Source organism: Patagioenas fasciata, chromosome 33 (assembly GCF_037038585.1).
Source record: "Patagioenas fasciata isolate bPatFas1 chromosome 33, bPatFas1.hap1, whole genome shotgun sequence".
NCBI lineage: Eukaryota > Metazoa > Chordata > Aves > Columbiformes > Columbidae > Patagioenas > Patagioenas fasciata.
Genome location: NC_092552.1, coordinates 264,934 through 279,852, shown reverse-complemented (window position 1 = coordinate 279,852; position 14,919 = coordinate 264,934). Strand labels below are relative to the sequence as shown.

Sequence of the window (14,919 nt, the reverse complement as noted above, 5' to 3'; positions counted from 1 at the left end):
GGGGTCCCCGTGTCACCAGGGTCCTGTCCCTGGGACATTTGGGGGTCTCCTGTGTCCCCAATGAGGTCCTCGTGTCACCAGGGTCCTGTCCCTGTGACATTTGGGGTCCTGTCCCCCTGTAACTTGGGGTCCCCTGTGTCCCCAGTTGAGTTCCCTGTGTCCCCAGGGTCCCGTCCCTGTGACATTTGGGGTCCCCTCTGTCCCCAATGGGGTCCCCCGTGTCCTCAGGGTCCCTGCGATATTTGGGGTCCTGTTCCCATGTAATTTGGGGTCCCCGTGTCCCCAGGGTCCCGTCCCTGTGACATTTGGGGTCCTGTGCCAATGTAATTTGGGGTCCCCTGTGTTCCCAATGGGGTCCCCTGTGTCACCAAGGTCCTGTCCCCATGTAATTTGGGGTCCCCGTGTCCACAGGGTCCCGTCCCTGTGACATTTGGGGTCCCCTGTGTCCCCAATTGAGTCCCATGTGTCACCAGGGTCCTACCCCTGTGACATTTGGGGTCCCCTGTGTCCCTAGGGTCCTGTCCCCCTGTAACTTGGGGTCCCCTGTGTCCCCAGTTGAGTTCCCTGTGTCCCCAGTGGTGTCCCCTGTGTCCCCAAGGTCCCGTCCCTGTGACATTTGGGGTCCCCTGTGCCATTTGGGGTCCCTTGTTCCACGTGTCCCCACGCTCCCCGTGTCCCTCTATGTCCCCCCGCGTTCCCCCGTGTCCCCCGTGCCCCCCGTGTCCCCCCTCGTCCCCCATGTCCCCCCGTGTCCCCCGTGTCCCCCCGTGTCCCCCATGTCCCCCCGCGTCCCCCTATGTCCCCCGCGTTCCCCCGTGTCCCCCCCATCCCCCATGTCCCCCCGTGTCCCCCCACGTCCCCTCATATCCCATGTCCCCACACCCCCGTGAGCCCCGCGTCCCCCCGTGTCCCCCGCGCCACCCCCCACGTCCCCCGTGTCCCCCGCATCCCCCCTCGTCCCCCGCACCCCCTGTGTCCCCCCATGTCCCCCGCGCCCCCCACGCCCCCCCATGTCCCCCGTGTCCCCTGCGTCCCCCGCATCCCCCGCGTCCCCCCCGCGTCCCCCGCGTCCCCCCCGTCCGGTGACCCAGCGGAACCGGGAGGTGGCACCGGGTGACCCCGTCCCCGCCGTGGGAGGCGACACCGGGGAGGCGCTTCCTCAGGAAACCCCCGGCTGCCACCGCCCCCGTGTCACCGCCACCGCTGTCACCGCTGTCACCGCCACCGCTGTCACCGCTGTCCCCACCGCCACCGCTGTCACTGCCACCGCTGTCCCCACCGCCACCGCTGTCACCGCTGTCACCGCCACCGCTGTCACCGCAGCCGCCGCCACGCGCCCGGCGTCACCACCCAGGGGTACGTGTGGGGTGCGGCTCCTTTGGGTGCCACCGGGGTCCCTTTGGGTGCCACCGGGGTCCCTTTGGGTGTCACCCCAGGTCCCTTTGGGTGTCACCCCGTGTCCCTCTGGGTGCCACCTGGCTCCCTTTGGGTGCCGTCGCGGGTCCCTCTGGGTGCCACCTGGGTCCCCTCTATCCCTTTGCGTGCCACCCCATGTCCCTTTAGGTGCCACCTGGGTCCCTTTGCGTGCCACCCCATGTCCCTTTAGGTGCCACCTGGGTCCCTTTGCGTGCCACCCCATGTCCCTTTAGGTGCCACCCCATGTCCCTTTAGGTGCCACCTGGGTCCCTTTGCGTGCCACCCCATGTCCCTTTAGGTGCTACCTGGGTCCCTTTAGGTGCCACCCCATGTCCCTTCAGGTGCCACCCGGGTCCCTTCAGGTGCCACCCCCTGTCCCTTTGGGTACCACCCCATGCCCTTTCAGATGCCACCCTGTGTCCCCTCTGCCTTTTTGGGTACCACCCCCTGTCCCGTTAGGTGCCACCCCATGTCCCTTTAGGTGCCACCCCATGTCCCTTTAGGTGCCATCCCATGTCCCTTCTGCCCTTTTGGCTGCCAGCTGGGTCCTTTTAGATGCCACCTGGGTCCCATCAGATGCCACCTGGGTCCCATCAGATGCCACCTGGGTCCCATTAGATGCCACCCCATTTCCCTTTAGGTGTCACCCCATGTCCCTTTAGGTGCCACCCCATGTCCCTCTGGGTGCCACCTGTGTCCCTTTGGGTGCCACCCCGTGTCCACACCCCACGTCCCCCTGTCCCCCGGTCCCCTGTTCCCCTGTTCCCCCGTCCCCCTGTCCCCACATCCCCCCTTCCCCCTGTCCCCACGTCCCCCTGTCCCCTGTCCCCCTGTCCCCACGTCCCCCTGTCCCCGTCTCCACATCCCCATGTCCCCCTGTCCCCCGTCCCCCTGTCCCCCTGTCCCCCGTCCCCGTCTCCACATCCCCATGTCCCCCTGTCCCCCGTCCCCCTGTCCCCCTGTCCCCCGTCCCCCTCTCCCCCCGTCCCCCTGTCCACACATCCCCATGTCCCCCTGCCCCCGTCTCCCTGTCCCATATCCCCATGTCCCCTTGTCCCCTGTCCCCACATCCCCCCGTGCCCTGTCCCCCTGTCCCCCGTCCCCAGGTCCCCACATCCCCATGTCCCCCTGTCCCCCCGTCCCCCTGTCCCCCCGTCCCCTCGTCCCCTGTCCCCACATCCCCCCGTGCCCTGTCCCCCTGTCCCCCGTCCCCAGGTCCCCACATCCCCATGTCCCCCTGTCCCCCCGTCCCCCTGTTCCCCCGTCCCCTTGTCCCCTGTCCCCACATCCCCCCGTGCGCTGTTCCCCTGTTCCCCTGTCCCCAGGTCCCCCCGTTCCCCGTCCCCACGTCCCCCGTCCCGCAGGCGATGCCGCTGCCCAAGCGCCCCCCGAAGGAGGAGGAGGAGGAGGACGCTGACCCCTTCGCCCCCAACCCCGAGAGCCGCTACCGCCGCCGGGCCACCCTGGAGCGCCTGGTGGGGCTGGCGCCCTTCGGCCGCGCCCGCCGCGGGGGCCCCAAGGACGGCGACCGCGACCGCGACCGCGACGGCGAGCGCGACGGGGCCGGGGCCGGGGCCGGGGGGCGCCAGGCGCGGCGCCGCTCCGAGGACTCCGGGCTCCTGCGGCGGCTGCCGGGGCGGCGCAAGGCGAGCGAGGACGGGGGCGCCGCGCCCGGCCCCAAGCGCGGGGCGCTGCTGCGGGTGGCGCTGGGGCCGCGGGGCCGCCGCGGGTCCGCCCCGCCCGACGGGGCCGAGGGGGCGCAGGGGGACGGCGGGGGACAGCGGCCGCGCGGCGCGGGGAGGGGCGCGGAGCAGCTCTCGGGTGAGGGGGACGGGGGACGTGGGGACAGGCGGCTGGGGGCGTGGGGGCGTGGGGACACGGGATGTGGGGATGGAGACTTGGGGACGTGGGGACAGGCGGCTGGGGGCGTGGGGGCGTGGGGACACGGGATGTGGGGATGGAGACTTGGGGACATGGGGACAGGCGGCTGGGGACGTGGGGGCGTGGGGGTGTGGGGCTGAGGGACGTGGGGACACGGGGTTGTGGGGATGGAGGCTTGGGGACATGGGGACATGTGGCTTGGGGACGTGGGGACATGGGGCTTGGGGACATGGGGCTTGGGGACATGGGGATGTGGGGATGGAGACTTGGGGACATGGGGACATGCGGCTTGGGGACGTGGGGACGTGGGGACAGGCGGCTGGGGGCGTGGGGGTGTGGGGCTTGGAGACGTGGGGACGTGGGGATGTGGGGATGGAGACTTGGGAACATGGGGATGTGGGGACTTAGGGACATGGGGATGTGGGGATGTGGGGATGGAGACTTGGGGACATGGGGACAGGCGGCTTGGGGACATGGGGACACGGGGATGTGGGGATGGAGACTTGGGGACATGGGGACATGCAGCTTGGGGACATGGGGACATGGGGCTTGGGGACATGGGGCTTGGGGACATGGGGATGTGGGGATGGAGACTTGGGAACATGGGGATGTGGGGACTTAGGGACATGGGGATGTGGGGATGTGGGGATGGAGACTTGGGGACTTGGGGACGTGGGGATGAAGACTTGGGGACATCGGGCTTGGGGACATTGGGGATGTGGGGATGGAGATGTGGGAACATGGGGGACATGGGGATGGAGACTTGGGGACATGGGGACATGAGGCTTGGGGACAGGGAATGTGGGGATGTGGGGCATGGGGACATGGGGACATGGGGATGGAGACTTGGGGACATGGGGATGTGGGACTTGGGGATGTGGGGTGTGGGGGACGTGGGGACATGAGGATGTGGGGACGTTGGGGCATGGGGATGGAGACTTGGGGACATGGGGATGTGGGGCTTGGGGACCTGGGGATATGGAGACTTGGGGACATGGGGCCTGGGGACATGGGGACATGGGGACACGGGGACATGCAGATGTGGGGCTGGGGGACATGGGGGAGGTGGGGACGTGGGATAAGGACATGGGGACATGTGGAAATGGGACTTGGGGACATGGGGACAGGGACACGGGGACGTGGCGATGGGCCCTCGGGACACGAGAGCAGGAGGAGCCACAGCCCTTGGGGACAAACCCCCCGCGGGCGCCACCCCAGCCCCCAGCGGCACGGGCGACACGGGGGGGTCCCCGCGGTGCCACCCCCGCACCCACGGGCGCCCCCTTTCAGTGCTGGAGATCCTGGAGCTGATCCAGCGCCGCGAGCTGGTGGCGGCCGACGAGCAGATCATCGCGCTGGAGGCCGAGTGCGGCCCCGCGGCCCCGGCGGCCCCGGCGACGTCCCGGGCGGGGCGGCAGGCGCGCGACGTGGCGCTGCTCTACGAGGCGCTGCTGGCCCAGCTCTGGGCCGTGGTGGCCGAGGCGGTGCCCGCGGGCGGCCCCTACGCGCCGCTGCGCGCCGTGGTGCGGGTGCTGCAGCAGGAGGAGCGGGCGGACGCGAGCGGCGCGGCGGGGCGGCCGCGGGGGCTGCGGCGCGCCTGGCAGGACGCGGTGGCCCGGGCGGCCGCCGAGCGGCTGGCGCAGGTGGCCACGGGGCCGGGGCTGGGCGAGCGGCTGGCGGCGCTGAGCGGGCGGCTGCTGGGGGACATGGGGACCGTGCGGCGGCACCTGGCGCCCATGTACCCCCCCGAGTTCGGCGCCTTCGGGGTGTACGCGCGCGGGTACCAGCGGGCGCTGGCGCTGCAGGTGGCGGCGCTGGCGCAGAGGCCGCTGGACGTGCCGGAGCTCTACCTGCTGCTCGACTGGCACTGCAACACCTACCCCAGGTGAGAGCGCGGGCCACCCGCGGCACCCATGGCAACCCGTGCGATCCATGGGGCACAACAGAACACGTGGGACACCCGCGGCACCCATGGGACACCCATGCGATCCATGGGGCGCAACAGAACACGTGGGACACCCATGGCACGCATGGGACACCCGTAGAATCCATGGGACACAACAGAACACGTGGGACATCCATGGCACCCATGGGACACCCATAGAATCCATGGGACACAACAGAACACGTGGGACACCCATGGCACCCATGGGACACCCATAGAATCCATGGGACACAACAGAACACGTGGGACACCCATGGCACCCATGGGACACCCGTAGAATCCATGGGGCGCAACAGAACACGTGGGGCATCCATGGCACCCATGGGACACCCGTAGAATCCATGGGACACAACAGAACACGTGGGACACCCATGGCACCCATGGGACCCTGGGGTGACACTGTTGACACCCTTGGGGCTGTGCTGGGTGCTGGGGGTGACACGGGTGCCACCCATGGGACACCCCTAGGGTGGTTCTGGGGCACCCTGGGTGACACTGGTGCCGCCCGTGGGGCTGTGCTGGGGCACCCTGGGTGACACTGGAGCCACCCGTGGGGCTGTGCTGGGGCACCCTGGGGTGACACTGGAGCCACCCGTGGGGCTGTGCTGGGGCACCCTGGGGTGACACTGGAGCCACCCGTGGGGCTGTGCTGGGGCACCCTGGGTGACACTGGTGCCACCCGTGGGGCTGTGCTGGGGCACCCTGGGTGACACTGGAGCCACCCGTGGGGCTGTGCTGGGGCACCCTGGGTGACACTGGTGCCACCCGTGGGGCTGTGCTGGGGCACCCTGGGGTGACACTGGTGCCACCCGTGGGGCTGTGCTGGGGCACCCTGGGTGACACTGGTGCCACCCGTGGGGCTGTGCTGGGGCACCCTGGGTGACACTGGAGCCACCCGTGGGGCTGTGCTGGGGCACCCTGGGTGACACTGGTGCCACCCGTGGGGCTGTGCTGGGGCACCCTGGGTGACACTGGAGCCACCCGTGGGGCTGTGCTGGGGCACCCTGGGGTGACACGGGTGCCGCCCCCCAGGGAGGTGCTGGGGCACCCAGAGGTGGGGGCGCAGCTGCGGGCGGAGGCGCTGGGACCCCCCCTGCCCCCCGAGACCCAGCGCAGCCTGGAGAGCAGCTGCATCGCAGCCGTCAAGGTGGGGCGCTGGGGGCACTGGGGGCACTGGGATGGACTGGGATGGACTGGGGTGGGCACTGGGATGGACTGGGATGGACTGGGATGGGCACTGGGGGCACTGGGATGGACTGGGATGGACTGGGATGGACTGGGATGGGCACTGGGAGCACTGGGATGGACTGGGATGGACTGGGATGGGCACTGGGGGCACTGGGATGGACTGGGATGGACTGGGGTGGGCACTGGGATGGACTGGGATGGGCACTGGGATGGACTGGGATGGGCACTGGGAGCACTGGGATGGACTGAGATGGGCACTGGGAGCACTGGGATGGACTGGGATGGGTACTGGGATGGACTGGGATGGACTGAGACGGGCACTGGGATGGACTGGGATGGGCACTGAGAGCACTGGGATGGACTGAGATGGGCACTGGGATGGACTGGGATGGACTGAGATGGGCATTGGGATGGACTGGGATGGGCACTGGGATGGACTGAGATGGGCACTGGGAGCGCTGGAATGGACTGGGATGGGCACTGGGAGCACTGGGATGGACTGGGATGGGCACTGGGAGCACTGGGATGGACTGGGATGAGTACTGGGCGGCACTGGGATAGGTACTGGGGGCACTGGGAGATACTGGGATTAGCACTGGGGGGCACTGGGGTGGGCACTGGTTGATACTGGGATGGGTACTGGGGGGTACTGGGGGCACTGGGAGATACTGGGATGGGTACTGGGGGGTACTGGGGGCACTGGGAGATACTGGGATGGGTACTGGGGGGAACTGGAATGGGTACTGGGGACACTGGGATGGGTACTGGGGGGGTATTGGGGGCACTGGGGGGCATGGGGAGATACTGGGATGGACACCATGGTGGCACTGGGGGACACTGGGGGACACTGTGGTGGCACCAGGGGACACTGGGATGGACTTCGTCCCCATGTCTCGATGTCCCCCGTCCCCTGTCCCCATGTCCCCATGTCCCCGTCCCCATGTCCCCGTCCCCATGTCCCCGTCCCCATGTCCCCTGTCCCCATGTCCCCATGTCCCCTCTCACCTGTCCCCATGTCCCCTGTGCCCATGTCCCCATGTCCCCGTCCCCATGTCCCATGTCCCCATGTTCCCGTCCCCATTCCCAGGCCAAGCTGGAGGTGGCGGTGGCCCAGGAGCTGCAGCTCAGCGAGGACACGTGGCCCGAGGACGTCACCAGCCAGGAGGTGACAGAGGGACTGGCCACCCGCGTCACCGGGGTACGGCCACCCTGGGGACACCATGGGGACACCATGGGGACACCCTGGGACACCCTGGGACACCCTGGGGACACCCTGGGACACCCCTGGGACACCCTGGGACACCCTGGGGACACCCCTGGGACACCCTGGGGACACCCTGGGGACACCCCTGGGACACCCCTGGGACACCCTGGGACACCCCTGGGGACACCCTGGGGACACCCCTGGGACACCCCTGGGGACACCCTGGGGACACCCCTGGGACACCCCTGGGGACACCCCTGGGACACCGGGCTCTGTGGGGTGACACACAGGTCAGACAGGTGGCCCATGGGGACTGCAGGGTGACAGGGCACCCCATGGGGACAATGGACACCCCATGGGGACACCGAGGTGACAGGGCACCCTATGGGGACAATGGACACCCCACGGGGACCCCAGGGTGACAGGGCACCCCATGGGGACAATGGACACCCCATGGGGACACCGAGGTGACAGGGCACCCCATGGGGACACCAAGGCGATATGAGACCCCATGGGGACACCAGGGTGACAGGGCACCCCAAGGTGACACCAAGGCGATGCGACACCCCATGGGGACCCCGCGGTGGCCCGAGGGGACGGTGGCGGCCGCGTCCCCGTCCCCGTCCCCGCGGTGACGTCCCTGTCCCCACCAGCTGCTGCGGGCGCACGTGGAGCGGGCGCCCCAGATCAACCCCGAGTTCGGGCTGGACATGGCGCACGAGCTGCTGGGAGTGCTGGTGGCCTTCCTGCACAGGTGGGGACATCGGGGACATGGGGGACATTGGGGACATCGGGGACATTGGGGGCATTGGGGACACTGGGAACATTGGGGGCATTGGGGACATTGGGGGCATTGGGGACATTGGGGACATTGGGACAGCAGGGACACCGGAGATGTGAGGGGACATGGGGGACACAGGGGACATCGAGGACACTGGGGACATGGGGACATCGGAGACACCAGGGAGACCGGGGACACTGGGGACATGAGGGGACACGGGGACACAGGGACAAAGGGACGGGCTGTGAGGCGCTGGGAATGGGGACACGGGGACATGAAGGGACACGGGGACACAAGGGACCACGGGTGGTGGCTCCCTTGGGCGCCGGGTGCCCCGGGTGTCCCCGGGGTGTCCCCTGGTGTCCCCAGGGGCCAGGTGACCCCGGCGGGTCCCCCCAGTTTCCAGCGCAAGGTGGAACGTTTCCTGGAAGCCCCCCCAGAAGCCACCCCCCCGGAGGGGCCCACGGCGCGCGCCATCGCGCTGGCCAACTGCTGCCCCCCCTTCCGGTGAGCGCCCCCCCGAGGCCCCCGCGGCGCCCCCGGGGGCGTCACCCAGCGTCACCGCCCGTGTCACCGCGGCAGGAGCCTGGCGGAGCGGCTGGCGCGGGTCGGGCACCCGCAGAGCGAGGAGCCGCGGCGCCAGGCGCAGGCGGCCCTGGACAAGGTGACGCGGACCTGCAACCACGTCCTCACCCGGAGGCTCTTCGAGGACCTCAAGGTGACACCGCGGGGGGGGGCGGGAGGGGAGGGGCGCCCATGGGTGCTGGGGGGGGTGGGCGGCCGGTGGGGGGGTGGGTTGGGTGGTGGGCGTGGGTGCGATGGACATGGGGACCATTGGTTGAGTTGGGTGGCACCCAATGATCATGGGGACCATTGGTTGAGTTGGGTGGCGCCCAATGGTCATGGGGACCATTGGTTGAGTTGGGTGGCACCCAATGATCATGGGGACCATTGGCTGAGTTGGGTGACACTCAATGGTCATGGGGACCATTGTTGAGTTGAGTGGCACCCAATGGTCATGGGGACCATTGGTTGAGTTGGGTGACACCCAATGGGCATGGGGACCATTGTTGAGTTGGGTGGCACCCAATGGGATTGGGACCATTGTTGAGTTGGGTGGCACTCAATGGCCATGGGGACCATTGTTGAGTTGGGTGACACCCAATGGTCATGGGGACCATTGGCTGGGTGATACCCATGAGTGCAATGATCATGGGGACCATTGGTTGAGTTGGGTGACACCCAGTGGGCATGGGGACCATTGGTTGAGTTGGGTGATGCCCCAATGGGCATGGGGAATATTGGTTGAGTTGGGTGGCGCCCAATGGGCATGGGGACCATTGGTTGAGTTGGGTGGCGCCCAATGGTCATGGGGACCATTGGTTGAGTTGGGTGGCACCCAATGGTCATGGGGACCATTGGTTGAGTTTGGTGACACCCAGTGGTCATGGGGACCATTGGCTGGGTGATACCCATGGGTGCAATGGTCATGAGGATCATCAATTGGGCATTGAATTGGGTGTTTAGTTGGGCGTTGAGTTGGGTGTTGAGTTGAACATCGAGTTGGGTGTTGAGTTGAGTGTTGAGTTGGATGTTGAGTTGGGTGTTGAGTTGAGTGTTGAGTTGGATGTTGAGTTGGGTGTTCAGTTGGATGTTGAGCTGGATGTTGAGTTGGGTGTTGAGTTGGATGTTGAGTTGGGTGTTGAGTTGGGTGTTGAGTTGAGCGTTGAGTTGAGTGTTGAGTTGGATGTTGAGTTGGGTGTTGAGTTGAGTGTTGAGTTGGATGTTGAGTTGGGCGTTGAGTTGAGTGTTGAGTTGGATGTTGAGTTGGGCGTTGAGTTGAGTGTTGAGTTGAGTGTTGAGTTGGATGTTGAGTTGGGTGTTCAGTTGAGTGTTGAGTTGGATGTTGAGTTGGGTGTTCAGTTGGATGTTGAGCTGGATGTTGAGTTGGGTGTTCAGTTGAGTGTTGAGTTGGATGTTGAGTTGGGTGTTGAGTTGAGCGTTGAGTTGGATGTTGAGTTGGGTGTTCAGTTGGATGTTGAGCTGGATGTTGAGTTGGGTGTTCAGTTGGATGTTGAGTTGGGTGTTCAGTTGGGTGTTGAGTTGGATGTTGAGTTGGGCGTTGAGTTGAGTGTTGAGTTGGATGTTGAGTTGGGCGTTGAGTTGAGTGTTGAGTTGGATGTTGAGTTGGGCGTTGAGTTGAGTGTTGAGTTGGATGTTGAGTTGGGTGTTCAGTTGGATGTTGAGCTGGATGTTGAGTTGGGTGTTGAGTTGAGCGTTGAGTTGAGTGTTGAGTTGGGTGTTGAGTTTGGCATTGAGTTGTGTGTTGAGTTGTGCACCCCCCTGCATGCACCCCCCCGCTGCCCAGCGATTGGCCGCTGACCCATGTCCCCCCCACCCATGGGTGCCCCCCAGCCCTACTTCAACAAGCTAATGAAGCGCAAGTGGCTAACGAGCTCCGACGCCTTCGACGCCATCGTCATGCTCATCACCAGCTTCACCCAGAAGCTCCGCCCCCTCCACCCCGAGCCCTACCAGGTGGGTTCCACCCGGCGGGGGGGACACGGGGTGACCTGGGGGGTGTCCCATGGTGACACCTTCTCCCATAGGTGCTGGTGGGCGACCTGCACCGGCGGGTGCTCATCGAGTACGTGCGGCCGCTGCTCCAGGCGCGCTTGGTGTGCACGTCGGCCAAGATGCGCGCCCGGGTGGCCACGCGGCTCGGCGACGAAGCGCGGCAGCTCCGCGAGCTCTTCCACCGCCTGGTGAGGCCCTGGGCACCCATGGGTGCTCCCGGGTGGGTGGGGGGTGGCTGCTGGGGTGGGTGTGCTCAATGACCGTGGGGACCATTGGTTGAGTTGGGTGGCGCCCAATGGTCATGGGGACCATTGGTTGAGTTGGGTGATGTCCAATGCTCATGGGGACCCTTGGGTGAGTTGGGTGGCGCCCAATGGGCATGGGGACCATTGGTTGAGTTGGGTGGCACCCAATGGTCATGGGGACCATTGGTTGAGTTGGGTGGCGCCCAATGGGCATGGGGACCATTGGTTGAGTTGGGTGGCACTCAATGGTCATGGGGACCCTTGGTTGAGTTGGGTGACACCCAATGGTCATGGGGACCCTTGGGTGAGTTGGGTGGTACCCAGTGGTCGTGGGGACCATTGGTTGAGTTGGGTGGCACCCAATGGGCATGGAGACCATTGGTTGAGTTGGGTGGTGCCCAATGGGCATGGGGACCATTGGTTGAGTTGGGTGGCGCCCAATGGCCATGAGGACCATTGGTTGAGTTGGGTGGTGCCCAATGGTTGAGTTGGGTGGCGCCCAATGGTTGAGCTGGGTGGCACTCAATGGTCATGAGGACCATTGGTTGAGTTGGGTGATGCCCAATGGTTGAGTTGGGTGGCACCCAATGGTCATGGGGACCATTGGTTGAGTTGGGTGGTGCCCAATGGTTGAGTCGGGTGGCACCCAATGGTCATGGGGACCATTGGTTGAGTTGGGTGATGCCCAATGGTTGAGTTGGGTGGCACCCAATGGTCATGGGGACCATTGGTTGAGTTGGGTGGCTCCCAATGGTCATGGGGACCATTGGTTGAGTTGGGTGGCACCCAATGGGCATGGGGACCATTGGTTGAGTTGGGTGGCACCCTATGGTCATGGGGACCCTTGGTTGAGTTGGGTGATGCCCAATGGTCATGGGGACCATTGGTGGAGTTGGGTGGCGCCCAATGGTTGAGTTGGGTGGCACTCAATGGTCATGGGGACCATTGGTTGAATTGGGTGATGCCCAATGGTTGAGTTGGGTGGCACCCAATGGTCATGGGGACCATTGGTTGAGTTGGGTGATGCCCAATGGTCATGGGGACCATTGGTTGAGTTGGGTGGCACCCAATGGTCATGGGGACCATTGGTTGAGTTGGGTGATGCCCAATGGTCATGGGGACCATTGGTTGAGTTGGGTGGTGCCCAATGGTTGAGTTGGGTGGCACCCAATGGTCATGGGGACCATTGGTTGAGTTGGATGATGCCCAGTGGTCATGGGGACCCTTGGGTGAGTTGGGTGGCACCCAATGGTCGTGGGGACCCTTGGGTGAGTTGGGTGACACCCAGTGGTCGTGGGGACCCTTGGGTGAGTTGGGTGGCACCCAGTGGTCGTGGGGACCCTTGGGTGAGTTGGGTGGCACCCAGTGGTTGCGGGGACCCTTGGGTGAGTTGGGTGGCACCCAGTGGTCGTGGGGACCCTTGGGTGAGTTGGGTGGCACCCAGTGGTCGCGGGGACCCTTGGGTGAGTTGGGTGGCACCCAGTGGTCGCGGGGACCCTTGGGTGAGTTGGGTGGCACCCAGTGGTCGTGGGGACCCTTGGGTGAGTTGGGTGGCACCCAGTGGTCGCGGGGACCCTTGGGTGAGTTGGGTGGCACCCAGTGGTCGCGGGGACCCTTGGGTGAGTTGGGTGGCACCCAGTGGTCGCGGGGACCCTTGGGTGAGCTGGGTGCGGTGGGTGCCCGCCCGCAGGACTCGGCGTCGCCCTGGTTGGACTCGGTGGTGCCGCGGCTGCGGGAGCTGCTGGTGCTGGAGGACACGGCCGCGCTGCAGATGGAGGTGGCCGTGCTGGCCAGGGACTTCCCGGACGTGAGGTGACAGGGGTGACGCGGGGACAGGGGGGCACGTGTCACCGTGCTCGCTATGGCCGGGTGACACGGTGAGGTGGGACACCAGGGACCCATAGGGATGGGCGTGGGGTGGCACGTGTACCCATGGTCACCACCACAAGGTGACATGGTGAGGTGGGCCACAGGGACCCATAGGGACAGCCATGGGGTGACACACGTCCCTGTTGTCACCATGGTGGGGTGACACAGTGAGGTGGGACACAGGGACCCATAGGGACAGCCGTGGGGTGACACCCGTCCCCATTGTCACCACGGTGGGGTGACACAGTGAGGTGGGACACAGGGACCCATAGGGACAGCCGTGGGTGACACCCGTCCCCGTTGTCACCGTGGTGCGGTGGCAGAGGTGCCACCCGGCCGTGGGGCCGGTGACAGGACGCGGTGTCCCCGGGGACCGAGCGGGTGACAAGGACGCCGTGTCCGTCCGTCCGTCCTTCCCGGCAGCCCCGCCCTGCGGGAAGTGACCGCGGCCAAGTCCCCCCCCGTCCCCGCGTCCCCCCCCGTCCCCGCGTCCCCTCCCGTCCCCGCGTCCCCTCCCGTCCCCGCGTCCCCAGGGCGGCCGGTGGCACGCGGGGCCAGACCAGGTCACACAGGAGCCGCCCCGAATGTGGGGTGACACTGCGCCCCAAATCTGGGGTCCCGTCATTGTCCCCGTGTCCCCCCATTGTCCCCATATCCCTCATTGTCCCCACATCTCCCGTTGTCCCTGTGTCCTCCCATTGTCCCCATGTCCCCCTGTTGCTCCCATGTCCCCCACTGCCCCCATGTCCCCACATCCCCCATTGTCCCTATAGCCCCCATATCCCCCATTGTCCCCAATCTCCCCACATCCCCCATTGCCCCCATTGCCCCCATTGTCCCCATGTCCCCATTGCCCCCATGCCCCCCATTGTCCCCATGTGCCCATATCCCTCATTGCCCCCATGTCCCCTTTGTCCCCATATCCCCCGTTATCCCCATGGTCCCCGTTGTCCCCATGCCCCGCAATGTCCCCATTGGCCCCAATGCCCGCACTGTCCCCATTGCCCCCATGGCCCCCATTGCCCCCATTGTCCCCCTGAGCCCCAATGTCCCCATTGCCCCCCTGCCCCCCAATGTCCCCAATGTCCCCACGCACCCATTGCCCCCATGACCCCCAGTGTCCCCATTGGCCCCATTGACCCCAATGCCCCCAATGCCCCTATTGATCCCATTGCCCCCATTGCCCCCATGCCCCCCATTGCCCCCAACGTCCCCAATGTCCCCGCAGGCGCAAGCACGTGGCGGCGCTGCTGGACGTGCGGGGGCTGCGTGGCCATGGGGTGCGCCAGGAGATCCTGGGGGTGCTGGGGGACGTGGGGCAGAGCGACCCCCCCGCCCCCCCCCGCGCCCGCGCCTTCTTCTCCGAGCTCCCGGTGCCGCGCGACGCGCGCTGCCTCCCGTGTCACCTCCCGTGTCACCTCCCGTGCCACCTCCCGTGTCACCTCCCGCGCCACCTCCCGCGCCACCTCCCGCGCCACCTGCCCCGCCCCGCGGCGCTGGGGACCTTGGGGACATCACTGGGGACGCTGACCCGGCTGCGGCTGCGCCCCCGACGGCCCCAGAACTGAGAGCGGGGACCCCCGCGTGGGGACACCCCCCGAATGGGGACACCCCCCGAATGGGGACCTTGAAATGGGGAGACCCCAAAAATGGGGACGTCCTAAAATGGGGGGACCCCGAAATGGGGGGACCTTGAAATTGGGGGACCGCAAAAATGGGGACGTTCCGAAATGGGGGGACCCCAAATGGGGACGTCCCAAAATGGGGGGACCTTGAAATGGGGATGTCCCAAAATGGGGGGACCCTGAAACTG

General features: G+C 66.4%; 1 protein-coding gene across 2 annotated transcripts; it reads left to right on the top strand.

The window, feature by feature from the left end:
- Positions 1–1,106: 1,106 nt before the first annotated feature.
- On the top strand, positions 1,107–14,753 carry EXOC3L2 (exocyst complex component 3 like 2). Of its 2 annotated transcripts, XM_065859385.2 has the most exons (12): positions 1,107–1,356; positions 2,781–3,237; positions 4,588–5,182; positions 6,275–6,389; positions 7,518–7,628; positions 8,288–8,388; positions 8,815–8,922; positions 8,998–9,133; positions 10,831–10,953; positions 11,025–11,180; positions 12,928–13,049; positions 14,335–14,753. In XM_065859385.2, exons 2-12 carry the CDS (start codon positions 2,784–2,786, stop codon positions 14,672–14,674), a joined length of 2,361 nt encoding a protein of 786 aa, XP_065715457.1. In that variant the 5' UTR covers positions 1,107–1,356; positions 2,781–2,783; the 3' UTR covers positions 14,675–14,753. The 2 variants fall into 2 exon arrangements, with proteins under 2 accessions (XP_065715457.1, XP_065715456.1); XM_065859384.2 differs by lacking the exons at positions 1,107–1,356; positions 2,781–3,237 and having other exon boundaries at positions 4,414–5,182; positions 7,518–7,595.
- Positions 14,754–14,919: the final 166 nt, after the last annotated feature.